The 13,088-nt window shown below is 38.1% G+C and overlaps 1 protein-coding gene across 6 annotated transcripts in view; it reads left to right on the top strand.

Annotated features, from left to right (window-relative positions):
* plch1 (phospholipase C, eta 1) overlaps window positions 1–11,330 on the top strand; it is a 68,570-nt gene extending 57,240 nt beyond the window's left edge. For 3 of the 6 annotated variants that reach the window (XM_040009682.1, XM_040009683.1, XM_040009680.1), the window contains 9 exons: window positions 84–263; window positions 2,911–3,018; window positions 3,678–3,802; window positions 4,016–4,100; window positions 4,895–5,041; window positions 5,412–5,491; window positions 5,634–5,693; window positions 6,186–6,576; window positions 7,487–11,330. In XM_040009682.1, coding sequence (XP_039865616.1) covers window positions 84–263; window positions 2,911–3,018; window positions 3,678–3,802; window positions 4,016–4,100; window positions 4,895–5,041; window positions 5,412–5,491; window positions 5,634–5,693; window positions 6,186–6,576; window positions 7,487–10,173 — 3,863 coding nt within the window. In that variant the 3' untranslated portion in view covers window positions 10,174–11,330. Of the gene's footprint in view, window positions 1–83; window positions 264–2,910; window positions 3,019–3,677; window positions 3,803–4,015; window positions 4,101–4,894; window positions 5,042–5,411; window positions 5,492–5,633; window positions 5,694–6,185; window positions 6,577–7,096; window positions 7,125–7,486 lie in introns of all 6 variants that reach the window. The other 3 variants (XM_040009685.1, XM_040009684.1, XM_040009681.1) reach the window with 3 other exon arrangements.
* The last annotated feature ends 1,758 nt before the right edge of the window (window positions 11,331–13,088 follow it).

The following is a 13,088-nucleotide window of genomic DNA, read 5'->3' as shown; positions in this document are numbered from 1 at the left end:
AGCTATGACATATGCACACACAAGCAAAATGCAATCTTCATATTAAGGGCACCTTCTTATAACAACTCCTCGTTTTTCTTCAGGTACTGCAGGTGACGTTCTGTCTTTCAGTGAGACCAGAGCACAGTCTCTGGTGAATCACAGAACAGAAGAGTTTCTGGCTTTTAACCAGAGGCAGCTGTCTCGAATTTATCCCTCGGCATATCGCATCGACTCTTCCAATTTCAACCCTCAGTTCTACTGGAATGTGGGTTGTCAGTTGGGTAAGATGACAAATTAGAGATCTTATTAGGTTCTAGAAAACTCTGAGAGCTTTAGAAAACACAGCTGTTTAAAAAATGCCATACTCCTAGTTCAACATACTGACTGGAAGGGTGTTTTGTTGATTCTTGGCTGTTTTAATCTAGAACCTAAGTATCCTTGGGCAAGACACTGAACCCCAAGTTGCTCTCTGATGCATGCATTGGAGTGTGAATGTTAGATAAAAGCACTTAGGAAGAAAAAGTATAGACAAAAAGGACACATGGGTGAATCATACATGTTGTATAGAGTGCTTCGAGTACTCAAGTAAAGAAGGAAAGCAAGAAATAGTCTATTTATCTGTCATACATTAACACAGCTTAAAAAATGCATGAACACATACAAATCAGCTTATCGGTGGCCTTCACTTGATATAATTTGAAATGTAGTTATTTGTGAAGAGATAGGAATCTTTCTTGATCTAAAACAGTTAATTTCTTTTAAGCAAAACAAAAACAGTTCCATCCAAAGAACTGTTCCTGTAATTATTTTAAATTTCTATAGTATCATATACTACCATAGAAGACAGAATTCCAATATACTCTGCAATTTCGCTTTTTTAAAGGTGTTTTTCTTAAACTGTTAAACTATTTGTCTATGCAGGCTTTCAGAACCCCATCTTTGCATTTGAAACACTCACCATCTCTGGGACACTCTCTTTATGTGTTGTTATGTTGCTATTTCAACTGTTTTGAGTTGAAATAGCAACTCAAAACAGTTTATTATTTATTTATTTATTATATTTTATTTTATTTTATTTTAGATTAAACAGCGTAGTCAGTCATTTGTGACCCTGGCCATACATCTTTGAAACATCTTCATCAACCTTTGAAGTCATATTATATATATATAGATAGATAGATATCTTTCTATCCATATGTAGATCGATATATATATTTGATGTGTTATTTTTGTACTATTTTCAACTAAATATAAGGCTAGACTTACTGTACTGGGAAATTATTGCAGTTTATCTGGATTCATGTTTTGACATTATTAGTGGATAATGTGGACTTAAAAATGCAGACTTGCAGATCGGGTTAGTGAGCAAAAGGCAACATTCATTAGGGGAAGCCAACAGAGCAAATGGCAAATGAAAACAGAATCCCAAAATCCAACCAGGGAAACTACTCAGGCGGATAAACAGGACAAACAGACATGTCAAAGACCTAAGGCAAACTGAGGCTTCAATACACACATGAGGTAATCAAGCGAGGTTGGACACAGGAGGGTGACTGAAACATATCCATGATAGCAAGAGAGGGAATGTAAAACTAAATACTAGGCACACAAGACCAGAGATGGGCAGTAACGCGTTACAAATAACGCGTTACTGTAATCTGATTACTTTTTTCAAGTAACGAGTAAAGTAAGGGATTACTATTGCAAAAACGGTAATTAGATTGGCGTTACTTTCCCGTAGGGAACGCTGCGTTACTGCGTTACTAAAACTGTGATTTTTTTGCCAGAATGTCTCATGACAGTGACGTGAGCGAGTGCGCCGTTTGTGACAACAGCTGTGTGCAGATCAACAATGGATAATATATCGAGTGCAGGAGAGAGTATGAGCGTGCAGCGTTTAAAGCGTGGAAGTACTGACCTTACTTTGAGTTTGATTCCATAAAAAGTGACAAAAACATTAGTGTCCGTTGTGCGTGGGAAGAAAACTTCTTTTTACAGTGAAAAAAAAACCCTAAACAAGCACCGAGTGTGCACCGACGCAATGGGAAATTCACTCGCGGATTCTTCCACTGACCGCTGCGGCACACCTGCACCAGGGTAAACCTCCGCCTACCCCACTCCTGCTTTACAGGTGAAAATAGAGCAAAAGGACCGCTAGTCTTTGACTTTATTTATTTTTTCTGCTGTGTTTTACTTGCATCTAGTTGGAAGAGTGAGTGTAAACACAAAAAATATTTTATTTTATGTGCTGGAATGTGCAGAAAATAGGTTTAAATGTTAAACTAATTTATTCAAGTCAGAGAATGTTGCATATAATTTAATTTTTGCTTGATGCATAAAGTTAAAAGATTAAAACTGATAAAACAAGTTAAAAAAAGATACTTTTCCATTTGATTACATTTTGTATGATGGATTATGCAGAAAAAGTAGAATTGGGCTGAAAGATCTATCGCTTTATCACCTATTCAGGTTGTAAATTGTGTTTTTAAAAAGTAACTAAGTAATTAATTACTTTTGAAAATAAGTAATCAGTAAAGTAACTGGATTACTTTTTTGGGGAAGTAATCAGTAATTAGTTGCTGATTACTTTTTTCAAGTAACTTGACCAACACTGCACAAGACCAAGGCTACCAAAATAAAGCAGGAAATACCCCCCCCCCCCCCCCCCAAAAAAAAAAAAAAAAAAACAGTGACAGTGACACAGAGGGGAAGGCCAAACATAAAAAAGCCTACACAAAATTAATCCCCACTGAAACCAAGAATTCATGTTACAGATAATGATCAAGAATTAACTAACTAAGAACCCACTGGAGCATTAAATAATAATAAAAAAATACTAAAGATGAAAATCAATTAACATGATATGTTTATTAGATTAATAATAATAATAATAATAATAATAACTATTATTATTATTATTTCTTTTAGTTGCACTCAACTATCAGACAGAGGGGAGGATGATGCAGCTGAACAGAGCCAAGTTTATGGTGAATGGAGGTATTGGATATGTCCTCAAGCCTCCTCCAATGTGTAAAGGTACAGCAACAAACTCACTGCAAACTCACAAATAGGTCAGCGTTTATAAAAGATTATTTGTGAATAGCATTAACTGATAATTAAATCAGTACCTATTTGTTTTTCTTGTTTCTCCAAGTCCCAGGATTATAGTACATTATACATTACATTGTACATTATAGTTGGAATGGAAACATGCTGGAACATGTTAAGTCAGTGTTCATTGAAGAAAGCATAATAAGAATTTAACTGTAAGAAATATTAATGAAAATTATAGTTTCAGTGCATGCTTTGCTAGAGCAATCAGAGGAAGAACTTTCTGATCATGTTACATAATTCAGCATAATGTTTGGGAACTCTGCTGTGTTTTTAACATGCTGTAAGTTTGAGATATCCTTCTCTTCACCCACCTCAGTTCATTAGAGAGATTTCATTTTACAGTACAGCGTTGTTTGCTTTATAATTATCTATCCAACTGGGAGTTAGCTGCATGACACGAGAGAGGCACTGATGAATTTTTTAGCAGGCTTGCTTCAGATGTAGTTTGCAGTTCTAGTCTGTACAATTTCTTTACGGTTTACTAAATGTGTGCAGCATGAAAGCAAGTCATGGATGTTTTTTTTGTATTTACTGCTGGAATTAATCAAAGTTGGTGCGCTGCTGTCTGTTATTCCCTCTAGGCACCTTCAACCCATTCTGTGATGATCCCCTTCCAGCTTATCCCAAGAAGCAGCTCATTCTCAAGATCATTAGCGGACAGCAGTTGCCCAAACCGCCAGATTCCATGCTGGGGGACCGTGGAGAGGTAAAAACATACCAAAACGCATGCCCTGTTTCCACATTCTCCATCTGTCATCTCTTCTCTCCCTCTCTGTCTCTCTCTTGTTCTTACACGCTATTGCACACATTTGGACAATTATTTGACTGTTTAGAGATCTTCCAGTTGCTCTCTTTCTTAATATAGCGAGGGTCATAAAATGAAATACAATTCATTTCATTGCTTTTTCTCCTCCATCAGATTATTGATCCTTTTGTTGAAGTGGAAATAATCGGTTTGCCAGTTGACTGCTGCAAGGAACAGACCCGAGTTGTTGATGACAATGGTTAGACACACACACAGACCAAAAATTGCACATTTCTACACTGACCTAACCTGAACTATATACAACGAGTATAAATTATGTAATATAATATTTTCTCATAACTGTTTTACATGCTTTTGTGTAAAAAGGATGAATGTGGAATATTTGTGTATGTGTGAGTTTTGTTTGCTTATATTTTGTGTTTTACAGTGTTCATACTATAGAACAAAATGCAAGTATGGCATGCAAAAAAAGCAGATAAAGTCACAGGTCTTTTCACCTCTATCATATTCTGGTAATGGCATTGTTGTAAAAAACAGAGCAAACCAATGAAACAATGCCACAGATATTGCATTTTACTCTGGGCTGTGAAGCACAGCCCGGATAAAAAATCAGATTAATTAATTACAGAAACAATGGAAGCAAAAAGGCGTGATCTTCGGGTGTCACCCCAAACGTGACTCCACAGATGAGAGCACTCTGCAGGGGCAGGGAGAATGCCTCCTCTGGGAAAGGTTATGAAGCCCGGGAGCTCAACAGTATTATATGATCAGTGTGAGATCCTACCTTTTATCGACGGAAGTCTTGCAGTGTGTGGGTGTGTGCTTTAACGGCATACTAATGAAATGGATAATAATAATAAAATTAAGCTTACTGTATATATATATATACACACACATACATATATATATATATATATATATACATATATATATACACACACACACACACATATATATATATATATATATATATATATATATATATATATATATATATATATATATATATATATATATATGTTCTTTCTTCAGGTTTTAACCCAGTATGGGAGGAGACTCTGACCTTTACACTTCACATGGCTGAGGTGGCATTGGTGCGTTTCCTTGTCTGGGACCATGACCCGATTGGAAGGGACTTTATTGGTCAACGGACTGTTGCTTTCACCAGCCTGATGCCTGGTTTGTGAAGACTTTGTTTTACATATTGTACTTACTGTGCATGAATGACATAAACATAAGAGGGGACAAGGTTGTTACTCATGGCTAGATGGTGCTATTGCTAAGGGATATATCATCTCCTGGTTGTATTAGGTAAACCATGATTTCATGTAACTATATAGTGAAAAAAAAGTTATATGTCAGGTTATCTTTTTACTCTTTTCTTTTCTTTTTTATCTTTCCTTTCCTTTCCTTTTCTTTTCTAAATTTGGATCCATTTGAATTTCTTTTGAAATCCTGAAGATCACCCTGCATCATTTGATAACATCTGTTATCTGTGTTAAACACACTGTTTAGCTCACATGCTTTCTCTCTTCATCTCTAACCACAGGTTACAGACACGTTTACTTGGAAGGGCTAACTGAAGCTTCCATTTTTGTGCACGTGTCAGTGCATGATGTCTATGGGAAGGTAAGTGCCCTATACGCCTGGGGAATCCCCTTGTTAGCCTTTTTCATCAAGTGACACATTTTTTTTAACAGGTAAACAGAAAATTGCTTTTTTCTCAACACACCAGTCCATTTAAGCTATGCTCAATACTTTGTCTTTCTAGTGGAGCCCTCTAGTGCTGAACCCCAGCTTTACCATAATGCACTTTCTAGGATCTAATAAGGTATACCCATTTACTAGGGTCTGTGTGCTGCTGCATGAAAAAGCAATGCATGATGCAAATGTGCAGTCTGGCTTATCTTCAGTGACTTTTTGTGTGTGACATTTCAATTGACTGAGTCATGCAGTTTACTTACAAATTAAGCTTTCATTCAGATTTTTTTTTTTAACCTGTTGTTGTCTTATTATGAGAGTACATGTAATTATTTTTAATGTCAGCATGTGTGCACAACCAAACAACAGCTTTTTGCATTTTGTTTGCTGTGGTGACTAAGGAGTAAGGGTGCCATCTATAGACAATGTTCATGAAAGCAGGTAGTTGTTAACTGGTCATATCCAGTACGTGCCAAACCTCTCATCGTTTATATAAAATTCCACATCAACATTTTAACTTCAAACTGAAATGTTGTAATGAATTTAGATTATTTTAGATGGACACACTGGTTGATCAGGCATTACTTATACATTTTTCTTCTTGTTTGGCTCTTGTCCTCAGAGTAATCAGCTACGAGGTATCCGAGGTTTCTTTAACCGTTCTTCCAAGTCCTCCGTTGACACAAATTCCAGTGGTCCTCGAAAACGCTCCATCAGTGATCACCTCCTACGACGCACGGCAAGTGCCCCGGCAAAGGGACGGAAGAAGACAAAGATGATGCTGTCAGAGTCAGTGGCTTCAATATCAGACCAAAAGAATGGCACAGGTGCAGCTGCTGCAGGAGGAGAGGGTGTGTCTGGGAAGGAAGGAGGGATGGAGAGACGTCTCCAGCCTCGAGCCCCACTTATTCACAGGCCGATCTCCATGCCCTTAGACAGACTTCTGCAAGGGCAGCTTTCCATCTGCTCCCCAGACAAAGAACAGCATGACATAGGTGCAGACACTATTATTGGTGGGTATTTTCCATTCATCCTGCAGTCAAAGATGGAAATAAATACAGAAATTATATAAATTACTGAAAAAATTTAACCATTCTAGTTTAAATACCATCATATGAAGACCCTTGAAAAGACTGTTTTTGTGACTTGGCACTATTTAATTAAAATTTAACTGAATTAAATATATTTGTAAGATTCATGATCTAATATCGGATACTAACACATATCAGGCCACAGCAATCTGTGGCAATAACAACAGAGTCAAAATGTGAAACATTTAATTTTTTAATGCCTTGTTTTTAAACTACAGCATATTTTTAAACTGTTATATTTTTGTGAATGTTACATGGAGTTGCCTTGATTTGCTTTGCAGATTAATAAATGTAAAATATTTTCTGATCTCTCTCCCTTGCTTTACTTCATGCTACAAAACTCATGTACAGTAACCATGTGAACTGACAGACTACAGCCTATTCTTCATAATACCTTAACGTGCCTTTTCTGTCCCATCTTCATTTGTGTGTTTCCTTATAGTAGAGAACTGACTAGGATATGCCTACAGGTAATCTAAAATACCTATTGTCTGAAGGTTGCATCGTTCAAAAACATACCAGTATTGCGTCCACCCAGTGTATTTTGTTGGAAAGTGGTCTGAGAAATATATTACTGTGCCATGTTATCCCATTTGACCATCTCCGTCCTGATCTGATCTTTGCAAACATGGATTCTTTCTTTATTTAAAACCTCCACCATCTTCTCCTTTCACAGTTGTACTTGGTGATCCATTTGTCTGTGTTTTGCTGTTGCCTTGTATTGGCTGGATTGTTATTTGTTGTCAGTGTTGGTCTGCTTGGTATTCAAAATCATTTATTGTATATAAGCATCTCTTTATTAATCCCGTATTTCATTTATCTGTGTCCACAGGATCCTGCCTTTTTGACAGGCCCAGGTCTTCATCTGTTGACCTACTCATCGAATCATCACTTGCCACAGAATCAAACGCCCCTTCTCCCTCTAAAACATACAGAAACAAAGAATTTCACCAGTCAGAGACTTCTTATCTGGTTGTTGGTGTTGGAGAAGTGAGGAAGGAAGAAGACTATGCGAATTACCAGCCAGAAGTCAACAAATCCAAGATCATCTCCACAAGAACAGAGAAAAACTCTCTTGTACTGCCTGCAATGAATAGCCAGATGCAACTGGATAAACCAGAAACATCATTAAGCAGCAAAACATTCACAGTTGCACCTTCAGTGTCTTCATCCTCCTCCCCTGTCCCCTCATCTGTGGCCCCTCTTTCCCCTGTCAACAGGTACTGTGATTTAAAGAGCCCCAGCTCTATGCATGACAGCACAATTTCCAGAATTATTGATGCTGTATCCTTAAGCAATGAGGAAGACACATGTGGCTCTGTTTCAGCTCTTATTGGTCAGTTTGAAAGCACTGTTGACCAAAACAGTTTCACATCTCATGATATGATCCCGTCCCATCATTCAAACTTGAGGCCTACTACCCCTAAAACACTAGAAGAGTTCAGATCTCCTCTGAAAACCAGCACAGATTCCCCCTACAAGAAAAATCCCACAAGTCCCCAGAAGGCAGTTCAAAAAGCAAATAATGTAAATCGGGAAATCTGTTCACCTCACAAAAGTATCCAACGTGCACCAGCCCTCATCTCCAGCCCAGAAACCACTGAGCTTGAGGAGGTCTATACCATTCTAGATGAGGAGGTTTTGTCGCCAGTATCAGTGTACAACCTGAAGAAACAGACAGTCCATGTTCAGGCAGACACTTTAAAGAGCACACCCTCAAGCAGTTTGGGGTCATCTCCAGCAAAGGTGGTTCAGGGACTGAGGAACAGTCATAATATAGGCTGGGATTGTGTGGAAAGAAAAAGAGATGATGAGATAGAGGAGAGGGTGTATGAAGAGGTGACTGATCCCCCAGGACCAATGAGTGAAACAGAACAAAATACTTCTAAAAGGTACATAGGCTCTTCTGTAAACGGTCACAGTTTCCAGATTCCCTGCGATTCATCTGGAAAAGTTTTTACAGAAGTGGAGTTAAATGTTGATGAGGATCCACTGGAGACGATGTTGACTTCCCCAAGACATTATGAGTTTGGGCTTATGAGTCCTATCAAACGCCAGGCTATATATGAAAACCATGAGTCCACTCCCAGCTGCTTCCTACAAAAACAGCCTTCTTCATATTATGATTCCCAACAGCAGTACTCATCACGTTCCTCTCACATTGCATTTTCACAACATCATTCCCTCATGAATCAACCTTCTTATCAGCAGTTCAGTCACGATGAACATCATGACAGCTCCCAGACTTCCCTCCACTATAGACTTTTTAACTCTAGACCCTCTAAACCCAGTCCACTGCGTCAAAACAGCTACCCCATACCTCAGAGAAATTCCGAGGCCCTTAACTACACCAGAGACTTCAGCACTTCCTACCAGCAGAGGAGCTACAGTGGGAATCGTATCCTAAACATGTCTCATCAAGACAAGCTGGGGTATGAACAGCTGGAGAGGGAGCAAGCAGGATGTTACCAAAATGGTATTTCCTCTTCGGAAAGCCTCCATGATCAATCTGCTACATCTGTAAACAGCTGTAGAGACGGAGGCCTTTATTCCCCCTCTTCAGACTGTGAAGCAGTATACAGCCATCTGGACTATGACTGCATTATGTCCTCTAAGCCGCCACAGAACAGCCAGCTACACAACCAAAGTCAAACACAATCATTTGACCAACAGCAGTCATGGAACCACGAGGTTTCTCAGATTAATTATAGGCACCAGCCACAGGCTGAAACCAGAACTACACGACAGTCTAGTTTAAAGCCTTTATCACCTCTTTCTCAGTCTGATACTATAGACTCCACAGCCCCCAACCCATGCAAATCCAAATCCCTGGGAGACTTAACCTCTGAAGACATATCATGCAACTTTCAGAGCAAATACCACATTATTAGTCGCAGTTTCATCACGCCCCATATGAGGAAGCAAAAGAAGTCGGGCACCATAGAGGGAGTAACTTTCCAGTCACAGTCTTGTGATCCTCTTACCGAACAGCTACGTAAGCTGGTCAGTTTGGAGGGGGATGACAGTGACATCGATAGGCCCCAGTCTCCTCAGTTGCAAGAAAAATCCCCACTGTCACAGCCACAGGCACCAAGTTTAGCTCCTGTTGTGTCCAGGGATATAGATGATTCCCCTCCACCCCTAACACGTCGCCTATCCTCCCGTAGTCAAAGCCGTGTACGTCACATCAATAGCCGGGCTCGCGAAAGACAGCAAGAAGCTCTAAAACCTCGCTCAGGGGTGGTCATCAATAGCACTGGCGGCATTGGTGGGGTGGTATTAAGGAATAAACCAGCCTCACAGAATCCTCCAACGAACAGACACTCTACTGGTTCTTACATAGCAGGTTATCTTGGTCAGCTGGAAGACAGGGGACTTCCCGAAGGAGCTTGCACATCGTTACGTTATGGAAATGGTGACCATTATGGAGATCGATACTATACTGATGACTCTCTTCCACCTGCAAACACAAGCCACTCAGTGTCTGAGCCCGAGGTCTACTTTCTGCTCAGACTCTAATTCTGATAACTTTACATGAAATTAAGAATCTGCCAGGGATTCTTGATTAACTTCTGTTATACCAAAAGTCTGGGGATCAATGAAATAAGCACTTGCTTGTTCTCATGTTTGTTAACCCCAAGTTGAATAAATGTTTATTCTGGGCTGTTTTTAGAAAAGATAAAAGTAAAGCATCTCATATAATCCATGGTTGGATCTGACAGCATGAATTGCCTGTATGAAATGTCCACTATTTCAATAGTGAATGGTCTTTCTAGTCGGCTATATATTGTCTGTATTCTGCTTAATGTGTAAATGTACTTGGGAACTTTGAGTCCCTCCAAACGGCTTCCTAGACTGATTGTACAGATACTTGTTATCTTTGTCCCAGTGATGTACTGTCCAAAATATGTACACTGACTATGAAGCAAAAAAAAAAAAGAAGTATTGGCTGTTAAGCAGAGAGGGAATGTCTTTCTGTGTATCATTTGAATGTGTAGTAGTATCAAACAGCTAGTTTGAATTGATGGATTTCATCTTCATATCAAATGTAAGTCTTCCTTCTCTTTCCGGTGGTATTTCTTTATTTGTGTTGTGTGTAAATATTCCTGACATGATTTTTCATCTCAGATGAGTTTTAGTTGAGAATCAGTTCTAACTGTACATTTATGTTTGTGCATGTTACTTGTGAACATGTCAAGCATGACTATGCACCAGTTTATACAATAGGTGTTGCATTGACCAACCTTATTTGCACAGAACAAACAGTTGTATTGGATACAACAGAGGGCATAGGCTGGTTTGTATTGGGTGCAATACAGTACATAGACTTCTTTGCTTGGACTTGTTGCTCTTTTTGATTTGTAGAATTTGAAAATGTGATTGCAAATTAAGAAAAAAAATGAGTTTAAAGGTTTTTATTTTTATAATTGCTTTGATACAGACTGCAAAAATGATCTTTTAGTTCTGTTCATTTTTATTTTGTATACGTAATGGACTGAAAAGGCAGAGTGACAACTACACTGGGCCAAGCAGAGGAGAGGAGCGTAGTAAGACTGCAGTTTTGATGGGTTTTTTCTTTTTTGTTTCAGTGTTGCACCATCTTTTTTCTTTGTATGGCTGCTCACTGAAGAACTATGAGCATTTTCTTATCAATGCAATAAAATTATGAGATATTTGGTTTCAGCAAATGACATGTTTTTTTTCTGTGTAGTAACAGATAATCAATCAAGAATGAAGCTCAAAATCGATTCATTGTAAGACATAAACAGCCTCCTCTTTTCCCATATGCCACCTAAAACGTAACGGGATGCAATTGCTCATGAAATGTAATAGTGTAATAGAAAGTGTAATACAGCTGACAAATGATACACCTGTTGCTCTGGATACACAACTCCCACAGTACAAACGTTCAGGGAAATATGAGAGAAAAGAGGCATACAGCTACATAGTTTGAATGGTTTTTTTTTTTGGATTTATTCAACTTTAGGCTCATTAAGATAAGATCTGAGCCAAGACTTTGCTTTTCTACCCTAATGCTCAGTATCTCAGTCGCCTTAGTTCATCCACACAATACCAAACATCACAACATCTATAACAGTGGCTGTAAGCTTTGCTTTCCAAATTAAATATTAAACTTACAAGCCACCTAAAAGCAAGAGACAGTGAAAATTGCCTTAATTATAAAGCTAATTTAATGGATTTTAGAAAGGCTATGAGATGTTGTTATTTTTCTTATGTCAGCATAATACACACAATCTACTTTTTAGGTACACCTTGCTAGCACCAAGTTGGACAGCCTCAGAGGACGGATACACTGTCATAAAAGGATGGACATGGTTAGCAATAAAAGGTAAACTGTGGCGTTTAAATGATGCTTAGTTGGTGCTAAGGGACCAAAGGTGTGCTAGGACAATATTCTCCACACCATTAAACCACCAGCAGCAGCCTGAACACCTGACAGAAGGCACAATGAAGCCATGCTTTCATGTCATTTATGCCAAGTTGTTATTCCTGCAGCTGAAATCGAGTCATCAGAACAACATTATTTACATATTGTAATTACATTTTTCCCAAAGGAACTGCTGCTTGCTGGATCGTTTCTCTTTTTCAGATCATTCTTTGTAAACCCTAGAGATGACTGTGTGCAGATTCTAGTAGATCAGCAGTTTCTGAAATACTCACACCATCCTGTCCAATGCTAACAACCATGGCAAGTTTCTTAAATCACTTTTTGAACTTCAGATGTGATTGGCTAGTTGGATATTTTTATTAGCAAGTAGTTGAACAGCCATACCTAAGAAAGTGGCTGGTGAGTGTATATGTACATAGTCTACAGACTTCTGGTCAGTAACTGGTTTTGCCAGCTACAAACATCAAACAGTAAAGAAAAAGTAAAAAGAATCAAGACTCAATTAGAAAAATCACCAGAAGAAAGATTTGAAGGGCAGCTGGGAACTCGATCCAAAGAAGGATAAATAGTTTTCTAGATATTTTTTGGGCTAACTCCTGCGCTACAATGACCACAGATTATATAAAAAAATATTCACCCATCTTATTTTACACTTTACAGTAATTTCACTTGAGTTCGAATCATCTATATAAATGTAATGTTGAGAATTTTAGAACACATTAAAAAAACAATTAAACAAGTTAAGGTGTAGCACTGGAATTCCAGAAATAACTGGAAATCTTTCGGAGAAATAAGGTTTTCACAAGAATTTGCAGATGTTCATTCCTTGTATTTAAGAGCTCTTTTTATTATTATTATTATAGTATTATTATAGTATTATTATAGTATTTTGTATTCTGCAAACACTACTATTTTTGAGCCATCTGATACTGCAGATAAAAAAGATAAAATTAATTAGATCAGATGTGATGTAGAACAAGTCTTGTACACTAAATACATTTCTATTCCTGTAAGCAAAAATGAT

Source organism: Simochromis diagramma, unplaced genomic scaffold, assembly GCF_900408965.1.
Source record: "Simochromis diagramma unplaced genomic scaffold, fSimDia1.1 OVJJ01000344.1, whole genome shotgun sequence".
Classification (NCBI taxonomy): Eukaryota; Metazoa; Chordata; class Actinopteri; order Cichliformes; family Cichlidae; genus Simochromis; species Simochromis diagramma.
This window is presented reverse-complemented; position numbering and strand designations above follow the sequence as displayed.